This window comes from Pezoporus occidentalis, unplaced genomic scaffold (genome assembly GCF_034315485.1).
Source record: "Pezoporus occidentalis ecotype Australia unplaced genomic scaffold, CSIRO_AGI_Poc_V1 ctg104, whole genome shotgun sequence".
Lineage (NCBI taxonomy): Eukaryota > Metazoa > Chordata > Aves > Psittaciformes > Psittacidae > Pezoporus > Pezoporus occidentalis.
In genome coordinates, this window is record NW_026912822.1 from 2,088,012 (window position 1) to 2,104,799 (window position 16,788).

The following is a 16,788-nucleotide window of genomic DNA, read 5'->3' on the forward strand; positions in this document are numbered from 1 at the left end:
CTGGAGTCGAACCAATCAGAAGTGAAAGTTTGAGCAGCCAGCCAATAGGCTGAGGGAAGCGGCAGGAACGTGCGCTGCGATTGGCGGAGGTGTCCGGGGTGGTTGCCAGCCTGGGATAAGATGGCGGCCTTGGACAGGGTCAAGGTGCTGGTGTTGGGCGACTCCGGTGAGTGTCGCTCCCCGCGCACGCTGAGGGCGGGGGGCGGCCCCTTTCCCCGCTACCGAGGAGCCGGGACGGGGCGGCCTCCGGAGGCGCATATGCGGTGCTCCGCCCCCCTCATCCGCGCGGCCCTGCCTGGCCGCCGCCTGACTGGAGACCGGCCGGCGGGAGCCCCTGTGTGTGTGCCATGGGGGACCCCTTCTTTGTCCTGAGGGTTGGGCACTGACAGGCGGCTGTTAACGGTTGCTGAGTTGAGTTAGAACTTCTGAATTAGGGGAGGTTCAGACTGGAGATCAGGAGTAATTCCTTCCCTAGAGGGTGCTCAGACATTGGAACAGGCTGCCCAGGGCAGTGCTGCAGTCACCGTCCCTGGAAGTAGACGAGGCCCTCAGTATCATGGGTTAGTGGTGGCCTTGGCGGTGCTGGGGTAATGGTTGGACTTGATGAGCTTAAAGGTCTTTTCCAACCGAGCTGATTCTGTGATTGTGCCCAGCTGCTCTTTGGCGTTTTCTCTGGCTTTGTGTGATCTCCCAGGAGTTGTTCTCTGTGTGCACTTGCAGGTGTCGGGAAGTCTTCGCTTGTTCACCTCTTATGCCACAACCAAGTGTTGGGAAACCCATCCTGGACGGTGGGCTGCTCGGTGGATGTTCGAGTAGGTGATGTGCCTGACTTCTGGGTAGCCCTAACTTGAAGTGTAAGGGAAGGGCCTTGACTTTTTTACCTTTTCATTATTTACTGCTCCAGGAAAAGGTGTATTTTGATGTTCTGTTCTGCTGAGGGCTTAATTTGTTGAAGCAAACAGCAATAAATGTGAGCCAAGCACTTGCATGAGCAAGTTTTCTCCTTACTAGGCTGTCAAAATCAGGCAGGATATTTGTCATTTGTAGTACCTCTCCTGACTGCAGTGATCCCTGGCATGTTACAAGTCATGGAGCAGACTTCTAGAAGTCAGAAGGCACAGAACTGAAACAACACTTCTCTAAGAAACAGTCGATGCGCAGCCAAACTGTCAGCCAGACACGCTGGGGAAAAGAAATTTGCTTGTTTAATTTGAGGGCGCTGGCTGTGATCATAGGATTGCTTCTCCTCCTGTGTGCTCATTGCAGAACCTGCTGTCAGAGGAATGAGGATATTAATATAACAAGCTTTTGGCCCAACCTACAATCCTCATGGGATAGTAATAAATGTGGTTTTTTTCCTTCATTGCTCTTTGCTATAGTCTCCTTGAAATATGCTGCCACAGGTTAGGAATATATTTCCAAAATTTGGGGAGAAGAAACATGGTGACCCTGTTTGACTGTGGAGCAAAACTTAACGCAGGGGCAAAAATTAACCCAGTTGAGATGTCAATGAGAATTTGGAGAGGAAGAAGATGTGATCAGTTGGAATCAGTGTGGGCCCCTATGTTAATATTCTTGCAGTACTACCATGTAGGAAGTCATGGCCTTACTTTTTCATCTGCTTTAGCAATGTGCTATTTCTAAGCATGTCAGGAGGCATTAGGTTTGTTAATACTGAGGTAGAAAGGATACTCCCTGCACATTCTCAAAGCTCCACCTCATACAGGAGCTGTAGTATCCAGTGGCCACTGCTTGACTCATTCCATCCCTCTTCTATTTAAGAGATTTGAAATGGTGTCAACATGAGCATTTACAAGATTCTATCCAAGTACAATAATCCTTCCAGCTGACTACCCATGTGTTTTGTGTATTAACTCCTGTGAGCTGCTGTTGTGGTTATGTATGATGTGAATTTGTCATCAGATCCATGACTACAAAGAGGGGACTCCAGAAGAGAAGACCTACTACATTGAGCTGTGGGATGTTGGAGGTTCTGTGGGTAGTGCCACTAGTGTGAAAAGCACACGAGCAGTATTTTATAATTTGCTGAATGGTAAGTTTGCTTGCTGTAAATCTGGTTTTATCACTATTTCTGTTGAGCTGTCTCTTGGTTCTGGGGTAGGATTCCTTTAAGTGTTGTTCTTTTTTCTGATTTCAATGCATTCATACAGGAAAAAAAAAAAATGATACAATTCATAGGGGGAATTTGATGGATTCGGTTTTGAACTGGAAAGCTATTTTAGGCAGACCTGTGCAGATGAGCTTCATTAGCTTTTAGCTTCAGTCTTGTGCAGCTGGTGCAGCAGGGACTCACTGACGCTGTAGTGATGTCCCTTACAGCTACGCTTGCAGGCATAAAGGTTCTCTTCACATTTCCAGGACTGATATGCATGCAGAAATATGATTTATATTTTTTTTTCTGTTCAGTTCCAAAACCTGCCTCAGGGAAATAATTATTTGAATTTATATGAATTTCAATAATTATATCTTACCCTGGCAAATCTGAATTGTCCCATAAAATTGCAATATGCTAATAACCATCTTGCCATGTTTATTTAATTTGACAAATTATCTTTCAGAATTGAATCTTGCAACTTGCTCTGTATAGAAAGTAGTATTTTTAGGCCTTCTATTGAGATGCTGACTTAAAGGCCGAGTAGTTCATCAGAACCAGCAGTAAGAGCAAGCACGAGATTATAAACATAACAAAGCAGTATTTCAGTTGTTACTTTTGGGCATCCCGGGATTGTTCATTACAAATAGATGTATACAAGATTAAAAACTGCTTCTGAAAAACTGTCTCAAATGTTCTGTTGGATTTTCTTTTCTTGTTCCAAATCATTCAAGGGTCTTTCAGTAATGTGTTAAGCCATACAATAAACATCTTTGCTCTATGACTCTTTAACTAGTTATTTCTTTCTCCTTTCTCAGGAGGAAAACTGTGTATAGGTACCTCTTGCTTATGCTGTTAACCAGACCTCTGTAAGTGAGGTCTGAGTTAAGTTGAGCTCTCAAAGCAAGCTTCTTCGGTATATGTTTAAGATGGATTTCTTTTTGACACCAAGTTCACAGCATGCCAGTGAGCGTGGGTCAGACTTGGGAATACCCTACAAGAACCCATTAGGAGATGAAATCCTGAACTTACGTGTCTGAATTATGATTGATGATGTTATTAAAATAGGGTTGTTTATCTCCACTGCCCCAAAGTTATTATTAGGCAGCTCACATTTGGAGAATGTTGACTTTGGTAGTTTGTCTTGGCTCTGGTTTCTTTCATTAGAGTAATTTCTTCATTAGAGCTTGTCTCACAAATTGCCTCTGTTTGACCTGATTTAAGAAGAGAAGATGAATGTGTTCCCTCTGCCTGACTGCTTGTGCTTTCTGGCCTTGCAGTGATCTGAAAACCTGAGATCAAAAAGCAATTGATGTTTGGTTGTGGCAGCATCTGTGCAGGCTGTCAGAGACCTGGTTGTTGACAAGCTTAGGTGTAGTTTGCTTTTAGTTTGACTGCAGGTCTTGTGCTCTGGTGACCCTCCATCTGGTGTGCAGACTGTGGTAGTCTAGGACAGTGACTGGGCACTAAGGCTGTGGATTGCAGACCTTAATGGGGGAGGAACATTTCCTTGGGTAGTCATTGGTCCTGCCTGCTCTTTTTTGATGTTGTCACAGTTTTTTTTCTGCTGGTGCAACTAACTCTTTTGGTTTTCAGTGAAGCAGGTAAGGGAACTAACCAATCCAAAACATAACTGAGGAAGAGTGGAAGTGGGGAGGGTTTCTCACAGGTTATGCAGCAGTGCCTCTGAATTTGTTGCTGTATGCCAAGTCATCTTGTATCTCGCTTTTTCTCCCTGCACTGGGAGTGGACACACAGTTGAGTTGCCTTTTTACACTCTTACTGAGATAATTGCTTTGAAATAGAGCTATGGCTGTGATATGCTCAGAACTCTCATAGGAGAGTCTGTGCACAGTGGTATGGGGTAGTGGAAAATGCTTGTGGAAATGTGGGTTTTTTTTCATAGTGTGTGCAGTGGGTGGCATCTTCGGGAGTTCAGATGAAAGATAAAATTAATACTTTTCCTCCACATGTAGGCTGTGAAGTGTGTTGAGAATGCATCCTGATGAAGATAAGGGTTATAATTCCATTTTTTCCTTGAATTGTTAGTTTAAAGTCTAAAAGAAGTGGGAACATTCTACAGGTCATAGAAGGTGTGAATAAATAGAAGAAATTTACTAGCAGGAGTTGGTAATTGAGTTAAGAACTGTGGTTATCAGAAGTGGGTGTCTGTTAATAGCACAACTAGGAAGTCTGGCTGGCTGTTTCTCAGAATTTACATTCTGAAGGATCATGGTAATGAAAAATGCTAGAAGCTTCATCTTAAAAACATGAAATCTTATTAATTCATGTTTCTACCAGCCATTTGGTGGACAGTGAAAGTTTATCAGAGACTGGTACCTTTGGATACCTCCCCAGGTACATAGCATTGTTCTTGAAAATGCAGGAATGTACCAATGCTCTCTAAACTCTTTGAAACAAAGAAGCAGCTTTTAGACTTCTTGGATGGGGTAATAAAAAGATAGTTGTGTTTACCAGTTAGGTAAACCAGAGAAAGGCTGAATTATCTGCTGCAGTAATACAGAGTTTCAGTATCATTAGGACCAGACAGAGCAGAATGAGGAAATACCCACAGGCATCTTGTGGATTAAACTTTGAGGTGTCTGTCCCTTTCCTCCTTTTATGAGATTTTTCTCTTAGCTCTTCCTGAATTCCTGATAAGCAGCTTTAAAAGCGTGTCGCATCCTGGTATTTTCAGCTTTACTCGTTCACTGTAACTGAACCGGTTATATGTCCCTTTCTTCATTCTCAGATAGCTGGGAACCTACAGATGTCATTTGGGTAAGATAAGGAAAAAATGTATATCATTAAATAGGATCTTGCTGCCTTCTCTTTCACTTTAGGGATAATATTAGTGCATGACTTAACCAATAAGAAATCATCCCAGAATTTGTATCGCTGGTCTTTGGAAGCACTCAACAGAGATATCGCTCCAACAGGAGTTCTCGTGACAAATGGGTGAGTGAAAAACATATGTGCAGGGTTAAAACATCATTCCAAGTTGTTATGGAAGACTTTGTTCATCTCTGAGGCTGCTTGAAGTCCACATGAAATTGGATGTGGTTAGACTTAAAGAAAGAATAAAATGGGGGATATAAAAGAAAATCACTGGGTTTTGTTTTGGTTTGGGTTTTTTTATGTTACCCATCATTCTGCTGGTTACGTTACCATTCTGCTGGTAGGGAAAAGGTGTTATTATACATCCTTCATTTATCTGAGGCCTCTCTCAGAGTGGGTCCAGTCCCTGATACCTGAAGATGTGTCTCTGTACTGTGAAGAGCCCTTGTACAGGAAGTGTGATGGGATGGCATGTCTCTGTTCCAAAAGGCTTTCCCTCCATTCACTAACACTGAGGAACTTCACTTACTTTTTTTATTTGGGTGATGAGGGAATTGCTTCAGGAGTATGGCTAAAAGTTTGCTTAGGAAACTGCTTAAACAGCCTATTTGCTTGTAAAATTCTTACCAAGTATTTCCTCCTGTACCTCAGTGCTCCTGTTATACATACCATCAAGGAGGTTTTAAGATCATTGATAAACCTCACGTGTGAGCAGGGAGGCAATAGTAAGGGGTAGCTTTTTTGTGGGAAGAGTATCAGTTGCTTATCTGCCTGTGCTGGTACAGGGAAAAGGAAAAGAGTATTTGCCTTATAAAACCTGCAGATTTCTCCAGGTTTTCCACATGCAGGTTCTTCACTATTTTTTTAGCTCTCAAAAGCTGAACTTCTGCCAGGGACAGATGCTCAGCCATTAGTACAAGTTGTTGCTGTTGGTTGTAAAATTACTTTCTGAAAACTTGGTTTAGGTAAAAGTAAAGACAAGCACTGATCCTAGCTGAGGAGAAGGATTGGAGCTTGGATTTGTGAAGACAATTAATTGCAAAATTATTTCTTTTATAAAGGCTATCTTTGATCATTATTTGTATCTGAATCAAAGTTTGTTGGAATTCAGCTTATGGTGGCTACCTTTACTTGAATGTAGGATTAGTTACTTGACACCAGACAATTGCTATTTCAGCCCTCTTTGATCTAAGCTGGAAAAGGGGTGGTGTTTCACAGTTGCAGTTTATTTCACATTCTTATTTCATTGTCCATCTTTAAAAAGTGTGTGTATGTATGTAGGAACTTTAGATGTTCGGAGATGCCAGCTCTCTCATCTGTCTCCGATGCCTGCATATGCCTTGTGCAATACTGGAATTCCTGTTTATTTCCTGCTTGTGTTAGCATTTGTTCTGCAGTTCATCTGTGTTGAAAAGAAATCCAACTCGTGGTTTCTTTGCACTTTCCTTTCAATTTCTCTGTAGTGACCTAGATGCAAAAGCCCTTCTTTAATTTACAGATGCAGCACATTCTCACTTAGATAAATAATGACCCGTAATAAGTGACCATTATTTGAAAGGGCAGGGGAGCTGAATGTGCCCCCATGCCGACTTGCATGACCATCACTTCATTCACAAGTGTATGTTTCCCTTATCAGGGACTATGACCGTGAACAGTTTGCTGATAACCAGATTCCACTGCTGGTAATAGGAACTAAGCTGGATCAGATCCCAGAAACTAAACGGAATGAAGTTTTGACCAGAACAGCTTTTTTGGCTGAGGATTTCAACGCTGAAGAGATTAATTTGGTTAGTATCCTTGTCACAAGGGTTGTTTTTCTTTTATACAGGAGTCTGATTTTTAGTAAGTAAAGATGTTGTGACAAAAATTGGGCTTTTGGGGATTTTCTCAGTGATGCTGGAGTCATGCACATTTTGATAGGCTGTCCCCCTTGCTTGATGAAGCTATCATCTTTGTTTCACTAGAGATGTAGAGAGTGTTAGATAAAGTCACCAAAGCTTAGAATTGGTGGCTGGGAGTTGTTTTCTCTTCCCTGTTCTTAGTTCTGATGCAGACTATCTTTGAATGAAACATCAAGATCATTTTATTTTTATATACATGTGTATATATAAGATGTATATATATGTGTATAAAAATATACACACTTGCTGTGTGAATGCTTGTATATGCACGCACACACAAGCACACACAATCTCATGTGTAGCATGTACAAATGATTAGCTGACTGTATAGCTGGTGGCAGAAGGAACGTGTGGAGCACATAAGGGGGTGATTAGAATTCTCTGGTTGATTCACAGAACAGAAGTTGGCCTTTTCTCTCAAATGGTTCTGGAGCAGAAATGAGCAGATACACTGTGTTTTCCCTGACTGACTCCATATGCCTGTATCAGGGAAGGGGTATGTTGATTTCCATGTGCAGGGCTTCCTTGCATTGTGCTTGGGTTGTTGTCTTTCATGTGTTCTAGGATTGCACCAATCCTCGTTACCTGGCTGCAGGTTCATCCAATGCTGTCAAACTAAGCAGGTTTTTTGATAAGGTAAGTCAAGTCAATTAAATTACACTTTATAGTTCTATGTATTGTATGCTGGGGGAGGCCAAAGATTGGTCTGCATTAACAAACGTCCAGAAGATATCTTGAATATTTGATTCTTGATCTGCATAGAGCAATGAAAAATAATGTTCAAAGGCAGTCTGCGTAGGTTTTTGGAGTCCTTTGGCAGGCCAGAAGGTTTGCAGTGTGCTAAGGCAGTAATGTGGGGAGTTCCAAGACTATGGTTAGCTCTGTTAATCCTGGTTAAAGCATATTAGTCTCCCTTCCTGCAAAAGAGAGTGTCAAGGCCTACAGTGAAAGTGATAGAAGGAATGCTTTGGTTTAAGCATCCCCTCAACAAAGATACCATAGTGGAGCAGATCATGCATGTAACAGATCATGCTTTAGAGGAAAATTTAGCTTGAATTTTCTTTGGAGGAGAGTGTGGATTGTACAGTGATACAAATAACCTTTTGGTTCTTAGATTGATGGTACCACCTACATAGGTATCCTTCTACCGCTTCTCAAGCATCACCCATGCGCAGGGGCTACTCAGAACTCCTAAAGTTACGTACATGCAGAATGAGCCTTTTCAAGTGGTCAGAACTGCTGCACATGCAGAGAGGGACTGGAATAATATAGTAAGGAGGCACCCCAACCATCACCTCTGTTACTAAGTGGTCTAACTAAATGAGGCGTGTTTGAGTTGAGAATAACACAGCTTTACTAAGAATGGCTGGAGGTGCCAACTCCTTCTGTGGGTAATAGGGCATTGCACTTAAAGCAATAGGCCTGGAACAGGTGACGTGGGTTTAGACCTTGTCCCAGTTAGCTGTGAGTTTCAGTGTTCACATGTGAAGTGTTGATTGGAATCTGAGGCTATGCATATGCCTGCCAGCTAAGGTCATTCTCTGTTTTTCTCAGGTCATAGAGAAGAGATACTTCTTAAGAGATGGCAATCAGGTTTGTCATTTTTCCTCCTCTTTTTTTGTTTCTCCCTGTGTCATGAAAACAGTTGTCAGAGTCCTGTTAAAACATGGGCTTCACATGGCTTAAGTGATAACCTGGGCTGGTAATTGAGTTTTTAAATCTGTGGAAGCACAGCTGTTTTAGATAGACAGAATAATGGCAGACTTTGGAGACCTCGTAGCAGCCTTCCAGTATCTGAAGGGGGCCTATGAGGATGCTGGGGAGGAACTCTTCATTAGGGACTGTAGTGACAGGACAAGAGGTAATGGGTTAAAACTTAAACAGGGTAAGTTTAGATTGGATATAAGGAAGAAGTTCTTTACTGTAAGGGTGGTGAGGCATTGGAATGGGTTGCCCAGGGAAACTGTGAATGAGCCAACCCTGGCAGTGTTCAAGGCTGGGTTGGTTTAGTGTGAGGTGTCCTTGCCCATGGCAGGGAGGTTGGAACTAGATCTTAAGGTCCTTTCCAACCCTAACTATTCTATGATTCTCTGACTTTTGTCAGCTGAAGTATTTGTCTGTAATGTGATTGGCAGTGAAATAATTAAGTATGCTAACATGGGAGAAGTTGGAAGAGTAAGGTAAAATAGACAAATATGATTTCTTTCAGGTGTCTTAGTTTCAGGCTGCTTGGTTTCAGGTTTAGGCCAGAGATATTGCCCCGAAAGTCACCGAAAAGGCTTTTTTTGCACAGCTGGAACTAGTATTTTGTGGGTTTTGTATGGGTAGTTTTCACAGAACCAGTGGAGCTGCAAGGGAAATAGCAGTATGATACCACCTTGTAGTTAATCCCTAAATGGCTGTATTAACTGTTTTCAGTACAGCTGGTGAAGAACCAGCAAAATGACTCTTCTGGTTTGGGTAGGCCACACTTCAACTTTTTTAGCTCCACACCTTCCCATGTGCAGTCTATCCTGCAGCGTGTAGCAAGGTTCCACTTACTGTATCTGTGAGGTGCTTGCAAATTACTGTGAATAGCACCACTAAAATACAGTCAAATATATGGTTAGCTGTAGCTGTGCTGAAAGCCCCTTAGGGAGAGTGGAGGAAAAAATAGTCACAAATTACGAAATGCTTACTTTCTTTGAAGTGTTTTTTTTTGTGCCTTTTAAAAACAAATTGGCTTTTTCCTCCTTCAGTTCTGCATGATGCTTTTTTCCTCCTCTCTTCCCTCTTCCCTGCATTCTTACGAAGGGAAGTCTCTCCCTTCCATGGAGATAATAGCTTAACGCTAGAAATCTGCTTGTGTGCTGGTTGTCCTTGATGCATGATGTAAGGTTTTTATTTTTCTTATTTAATCATTTTTAGTGGCTAGCCAGGGATTAACTTTATATTTGTTACGGCCACATGTCAAAGATTACAGCTTGCTGATGACTGCTTTCATCTGCCTCACTGACAACAGCTCAAAAGCTTAAAACAAATCTTAAGTAGTGGACAGTTCTATTTAAGGAGACAGAATCCAAATTGGAACCAGGGATTTCAATACAACCTCTTGATGTTTATGTTTTAAGTTATCTACTTAATGTAAATCTTATGAATGTGTTTGTGGGTCTTCTACAGTAGGTCCCTTTGATCACTTGTGTTTCGAGGTATTTCTACTGTAGACTTCTTTAGGATTAAAAGAATGAGAAGTTTCAAATTGGAGCTCTGATTTTGATCAGATCTCTGATAAGTAAATAATGGTTATTTTTAATTAGTGACTTTGATATCAAAAATGCTAAAGCAGATGGTGTTTTACCTCTGGTGTCATGCTATGATTTAATTGTGACTGCATTCCTGAATGAATACCTTGCATATCTGTTCGCATTTTGGGCCTGAAAACCCCAACTACATGTAAATTGGGGGGGGGGGTGTTCAGTGGATTTCTGTTTTGGATAAGCTTTAGCTTTCTCAGTTCACCCATGAAGTGTGTAACTTAAGCAGTCTGCTTTGTATTCTAAGTTAGACATTCATCCCATACCATCCGTAAATGCCGTGTTCTCCTGGCATGATGTGTAGTGCTTGGTTGACACCTTCCATTTTCATATACTGTGTTTCTTATAATAGTGTGGAATGGTTTGGGGAGATGGCTGGGCCTGCTGTTTGTGCTTGTTTGAAGTTAGCTATCTAAAAGTTTCCCTGGACTGTAATCAAATAGTTTTATGATGCCAATAGACAGAGATCTTACAGAGTATTAGAAAGCAGTGGATCTCTTTCTTTTGGGGTAATTCATGGGTGCACTGCATTGCAAATCTGTTTGGAATACCATTAAGCTAGAGAAGCTTCTGATGGTTTGAAGGAGCTTTTCTTTGTGAGCACTCATTGATACAGTGTAAGCAGCATCTCCAGTTTGGCTGCAAAAGCAGGGTTGCTAATCACTTGGGTCCTTGTAGCCGTTTCTATTATGATGGTTGTTTTAAAGCTTTCAGCAATTGTTAAAACTACTTTAAACTACCAGTGAAGTGCTCCTCTTTCAGGTTAGAAGGCGTTAAGTCTCAACAGCTCTTCAATAAGACTTGGGAATACTGTTTTATAGTTGTAAAAATTAACGAAGGAGAAATTCTTGTTTGCGTTTAAATCTGGGGGAGAAACAATGGACTTTGAAATCTGTAATTAACTGGTTTAGGATTTGCCTGAGAAATTAAGGCTTTTATTGTGGCCCTTGCCAAAAAGCCACATTAAAAATGAGCCATATTCAAGTTTTGGAGCTTATTTAATTAATGGTGCTTCTCTAGCCATAAGCTGAAGCTTCTTAGTCCTGGTTCTGGAGACAGTGTGGAAGGGGAAGAAAGACATTTTTGCAGTTGGCTTGGTAACAGGCACTGAGATGTGGGCTAGAGGGAGCTCATGCTGATGCTGATATAATGACTTGTCTTTCATGTCTCTAGATTCCTGGCTTCTCTGAAAGGAAAAGATTTGGAGGAGGAACACTGAAGAGCCTTCATTATGACTGAACACTTAAGAAGTGGAGGGTGACCTCTCAGAGTTCCTAACAACATTCCTATTCCGACTGGATGCTTAAAGACAATAATGCTTATATCAAGCAGAATAAAATGATATAGGCTGCTGAAGCTACTTTTGCTGGAAAAGACTTAAGGAAAAATTCCCAAAACTTTCTAATCAGAAACCTAGAGTGTTTCTTAGGATTGCAGGCCTTGTGGATATATGGGAACATTTGGGGAAAGCGTGCAATAAATTGAATGCCTCTCACACTGCTGTGGGAAACTTTATCATACACAGCACATATATGTGACATCTTTGTCTCCATTTTGGAAAACTTATCGACAGTCTTTGCAATGAATTACATACATCATGCATTCTCTGAAGGAGAGATGACACTGAGTGGACTTCTTAATTACAGTAAAGTGAACAAACAAGCAAGTAAAATGTAAGAATGGGTAAGGAACTGTCTGGAAAATAGTAGAATGCCTTCACTAAATGAATAGTTGTGTTTCACCTGGAACATACTGTTCAGCCCTATTCAAAAGGGATAAAAGAAGTAGGCAAGGGCAAGAGATGAAAAAAGACTAAGCCTTAGAAAGAAAATCATGAGGAGAAAACAAGTGGTATTAATTCTGCTGCTTAAAATTGTTTACTTTGGAGAGGATAAAGTGAATCTGTTCCTCTTTCCATAATTGAGTGTGGTCTTTTCTTCAATTCAAAGACATTGAAATCTGGTGGAAAAAATGTTTTTATAAAATGCTTATTTGGAACATAAGCCTGAGGGCTTAGCAGATTGAGAAAATATGAAAATATAAGAAACACCCTCTGAATTACAATAGATTGAAATTTAAAAGGGATATCGAGTCCTGTAAAAAGTAGGAACTGAAAATGGTTAGAAGGAAGGGATGTTTCCTTTTCATATTTAGTACTGAGGATAGAGGAGGCTTGTCCTGGTCTGATGTGCTGTGCAGGGTGTTGTCTTCCTAAATAGCCCAAGCTTTGTGTGATTTCTCACCTCCCCAGAATTCTATGGAGTGGTAAAAGCCTGATTTATGGCAGTTTCTTCTTTCCTCTCCTTCCTTACAGTCACCTCTAATGGTTAAGCCTCTGGCAAAGGCTAAGAGCTGGAGTTAGATATAAATACAGATTAATAATAAATGGGAATTGAAGAAAGTTGGTGTGAAATTGACAGGGAGCAGAGTCTGCAGTTTCCAGATTACATCCGCCTGCAGCTCTTCTCTAGCAGCTGCTTAGAAATAAATGGCAAACTGCCTGTTGCCACTAATCAAGAACAAAAATGACAGCTAGGTGCACCAGTCAAACTTACTAAAATATGGATACTTTGCTTCTCCTTAGGCCATTTCCAGAAAGGTGCATTTGGAGCATTTGCGACCATGAGTGCAGTAAGTTTTAGATGCCTATATGAAATCTGTTACTAGTTTATATTTAGTTTACAACCAGGGAAAATAAGGTACCAAAATATTCCTAGCAGATAACCAGTGTCTGAGCTGTGCAGCTTGTGACAGCACCAATGTCTCTTTGCTCTTAGCTGGAATTATTTTCTCAAGGTTAGGTGCTGCCTTAGGGTAAAAAGATCTGGGCTCCCTCAGGTTACTAAGGAACTGCAGAGCAGGACAAGCAAGCTAGGGCTATTTCTTCCTTCACCCCCTCTATCTTTAGGAGAATGGGAAGTATTGCAGAGTAAAGGAGGCCATTAAGTTTAAGATGCTGCATGAAGGAACAATTGCACAGGTCTTTCCAAAGTAGCCCTCTTCAGTTAATCACAAAAAGAACATTGCTCAGCATATGATGTAGGGTGGCCTAAGCCCTACTTGCAGCTTACATGTATTTGTGTATTTCAATCCTCAGGCTCAATAAAGAAGAAACAAAGTCTTTGTATGAGAAATCTTGTGAAGGTCAATTCATGCTCCAGGAAGAGGAGAGGATGCACAAGTCCTGTGCATCAGTGGGGCTGAAGGTAATGACAATCAGGATCTAGAAGCAAATTAGAGATACTGTTGTGGTAGGAGCCAGATAAGATAAAGGGAGTAGCACTGAGGAGAAGTAGAGCATGTGAGTGGTAGAAGGTTAGCAGACTGGGGGAGAGGTGTGGTTGAGGCTGTGGCTTCTCTAGACTCAGTCAAGTCTGCTTGGCCCCCCTTGTCCAGCTGTGAGCCATAAAAACTCCTCATAGGGTGCCTTCATCCACTCTTGAACTGATGTGTGTGGTTTGACAAGTGGCTTACTTCATGATCAGTCTCACTGTTCTACCTGCAAAATGAAGGCGGCTTGCCTGGAGGCACGGCTCTGATGCATCTGCTTATCAGATTGTGGTTTCAGTACATGAGGAGTTAAAGGGTTCACCCTTTTTTATTTTAGTCTGGATGTTTAACTTGAAGGCAATGAGAACCAGAGTTGTTGCAAGATGTTTGTGTTGTCACAGTATTTACTCTGATATCACCACCCTTAACTTGGTCCTGCCATGGTTTAGTGGGAGGTGTCCCTGTCCAGGGCAGGGGGGTTGGAACTGGATGATCTTAAGGTCCTTTCCAACCCTAACCATTCTATGATTCTATAAACAGATCATTTAACTGAAATAGTATTAATGCTCTCAAATCCTTTATACAGCTGTCTTTTTGTTACTATTCTAAAGGGTAGAGGTTAAATTTCTGTGCTGTCGCCATCAATAGTCCTGAAAAATGATTGCATACCCATCTCGCTATAATTGCAGTGTTCCAGCATTTGTGGTCTCAGATTGGAGCAGATTGCTTTGTAAAACACTTCTGTGGGTTTTTTTCATGTGTTTTTACCTACTTTTCTTCTGATATTTCATCGGGGCCAAGTTAAGGATATTAGCATATTCAAATCAGGTTTAAATACGATCCTGAAGTTGCATGGGCTTCCCATGCTTGGGGTTTGTGTAATTGCACTATACCTGCTTTGTGGGGTTTATATTTGTGTGGCTGACACACACTGCAGCTTTCTTGAAAGCTTGGCATTTGCTTGGCACAGTTCTATTTTCCTAAGTGTAATGCAGAGGCAGAATGGACTGATAATTACAAATTAGACCAACCACGGGAATGGCAGACGTTGTTGAAGGCACCATTAGCCTGCTGAGTAGGTGTAGTGTGGGATTAGGAGCATCTTTCTCTCAGTTTTAATCAGAGGTGGTTGCTCCATACACAAGCGCCACCAGTTTAGCACCATAACTTGGTTGTACCCTTATTGTTGTTGTGTGCAGAGCAAGATGTCTTACCTCTGCTGTGGTGTGTATCAAATGTCAGGGTCCACTAAGTAATGTAGAGTGACCATCCCTGTTTTTATTGCCTTTACCCTTACTCACTGCCTCATCCCTTCCATGCTTCTGCTTTACTTCTGTCTTAAAATGTCCAAAGATCAGTTTTAAAATGTCACTTAAAAAAAAAACAAAAGCTGTGTTGATCTTGCCAACATTCATTGTCCAGCCAAACCCTTTCCGGTTTTTGGATCACAGGCTTGAGTGCAGTGGTTGTCTTACACCTGTGTTAATGTAGTGTCATGAATCCAGCATCTTTGCTACTTTAATACAAATAGGTCTCCGGTCCAGGTTAAGTTCTTTATTTGTTCAAATCTCATCAAGTAAGCACAATTGGGTATAATTTTCCTTTTAGGACAAGGTGATGTGTAATGGGAGTCATGTATGTTCTTGATGTTACATGTATTTTGAAAGGAAGCGCTAGCTTCTTGTCAGAATCAGGAGTGCTTGAGCAGCCAGAGTTAGTTGGATTGCTGTTTGCACCTTACCTGTTTCAGCTGCCCAAAAGAGGTTCATCTCCATGCCTGGGCTGTTACACCAGACAATTTCCATGTGTCACACTTTGCTCCTCCTTCTGTGTGTTTCAATTTATATTCTCTGTGGCCTCCTGCCCCCCATGACCCTGTGTCTTGCCTCTGTCCAACCATACCCTCATTCCCTGTTCCTCCAGCTCCCTTTCCCCCAAGTTTATCCTTCTTTCTTTTCCCACTTCCCATGTCCCACCTGTCTGACCCTTCTTTGTCACCTGTGCTCACAAAGACCCCTCTCTTTGTACCCCCTGCTCCATCCTCTGCTTTGCCCTTTCTTCTCTTTTTTTCTCTTTGTTTCTTTCTGCTGCCCTTCTCTCTTGCTGTATCACTTGATTTCTCTATCTCTCTCTTTGCCTTTCTCTGCCTGTCTCTGTTTTCCTACATCCCTTCTCCTGTCTGTCTCTCTGGTGTCTGTCACAGGCATATGCATTTCACATCAAAGCACTTTTACCTAGTTCCTTTAAACTGGAGCTAATCAGTCCCTCTGTGTTATTTTCCAGGCAGAAATATATGCCTGGGAAATACATGTACCAGATGTGTCAGTGAAGATGGCTCATACAGGTACATCTGAGATGTGTTAGACTTCCCATGTACACATAGGTGAAATGTATAGCAAATAAGCCCTCTTCCCAAGGGGCTCAGCAGAGCTTTCTGGTTGATTTATAACTGGTTTAATGACTGAGAGGATAATCAGAAGTGTGAATATGTACTGAATAGGGAAAATCCCCCAAATCTGCCCCTTTTGATTCCCATGCAGAAAAGTAGGAAACCTAGGTGTACCTGAATTCTTGTGTATATGTTTTTGTTCTTGTAGCAACAGGTTTTCTCTCTCCTTGCCAACAGTCTTCAGCAAAGCTGCCGCTGGCTTTAAGCATGTGAAACCTACCCAGGATACTGGGGTTTGGGTGCAACCTTAATACAAATTTTCATTATTGATAGTATTTGCAGAGGCAGCTGCAGTATGCTCCATTTGTCACAAATGAGATCTGAGCTGCTGTGTCATCACCTGCAGCCAATAGATTTTTTCAGTGAAGTAGAGCGAAGTTGGGGCTATCACAATTGATAAGGAGGTGATGGACTTCACTGGTTGAATACCTGCCTCTGCTTTTCAGCAAAGGGAGCTTAATCCTTCTATTTCTTTTGTTAGTCAGCTCTTCCCATTAGAAGTCATGTTCCTGTCTCACTTTTCTTACGAGGATGCTGGTTACTTTGATTCCTTTATAGGACTGAGCAAGTCTGTGGCTTAGTGCACTGGTTTTCTTTGACAAAAAGCCATTATCATTATTGATGAACCTGTCACTGGCTGGCAAGTAACCAGAAAGTGCTCAGAGGAAGAGCTTTCCTTAGGGTGTGCTTTGCTGCAGCACAGGGTGTTAGGTCCTCAGAGGGACGCTACTTTTGGGTTCCTTAATGTCCATTCAGTGGCAAAGCTCTCCTGCCTAGCGGGGGCCTGACATGTACCGAAAAGTATTAGTATTATCAACTTGTGCTGCTGTGGGTTTATTCTAACATCTGATCAGGAAATGGGGAAAATAGGTTTCTTTCTGGTACATGTGAACCCTCTGAAGAAGTTAAGAAGTCTTCCATCAC

General features: G+C 41.7%; 2 protein-coding genes across 3 annotated transcripts in view; both read left to right on the forward strand.

The window, feature by feature from the left end:
- The window catches only part of HGD (homogentisate 1,2-dioxygenase), a 339,522-nt gene that overhangs the window by 291,422 nt on the left and 31,312 nt on the right, over window positions 1-16,788 (forward strand). Inside the window, exons 1-2 of one of the 2 annotated variants that reach the window (XM_062618825.1) lie at window positions 11,420-11,818; window positions 13,243-13,351. The exons of the other annotated variant lie outside the window; for it this stretch is intronic. Coding sequence (XP_062474809.1) covers window positions 11,631-11,818; window positions 13,243-13,351 — 297 coding nt within the window. The 5' untranslated portion in view covers window positions 11,420-11,630. Of the gene's footprint in view, window positions 1-11,419; window positions 11,819-13,242; window positions 13,352-16,788 lie in introns of those variants that run through there. 2 annotated transcript variants of the gene reach the window in all.
- Window positions 38-11,640, forward strand: RABL3 (RAB, member of RAS oncogene family like 3). Its single transcript, XM_062618944.1, has 8 exons — window positions 38-166; window positions 721-812; window positions 1,924-2,053; window positions 4,957-5,071; window positions 6,588-6,738; window positions 7,417-7,488; window positions 8,407-8,445; window positions 11,319-11,640. Exons 1-8 carry the CDS (start codon window positions 121-123, stop codon window positions 11,382-11,384), a joined length of 711 nt encoding a protein of 236 aa, XP_062474928.1. The 5' UTR covers window positions 38-120; the 3' UTR covers window positions 11,385-11,640.

Bases quoted from the DNA above. Each gene is read 5' to 3' on its own strand.
- RABL3 (XM_062618944.1), top strand. From the start codon at position 121: ATGGCGGCCTTGGACAGGGTCAAGGTGCTGGTGTTGGGCGACTCCG. The intron at 167-720 runs GTGAGTGTCGCT...GTGCACTTGCAG, and splicing joins GCTGGTGTTGGGCGACTCCG to GTGTCGGGAAGTCTTCGCTT. The intron at 5,072-6,587 runs GTGAGTGAAAAA...TTCCCTTATCAG, and splicing joins GGAGTTCTCGTGACAAATGG to GGACTATGACCGTGAACAGT.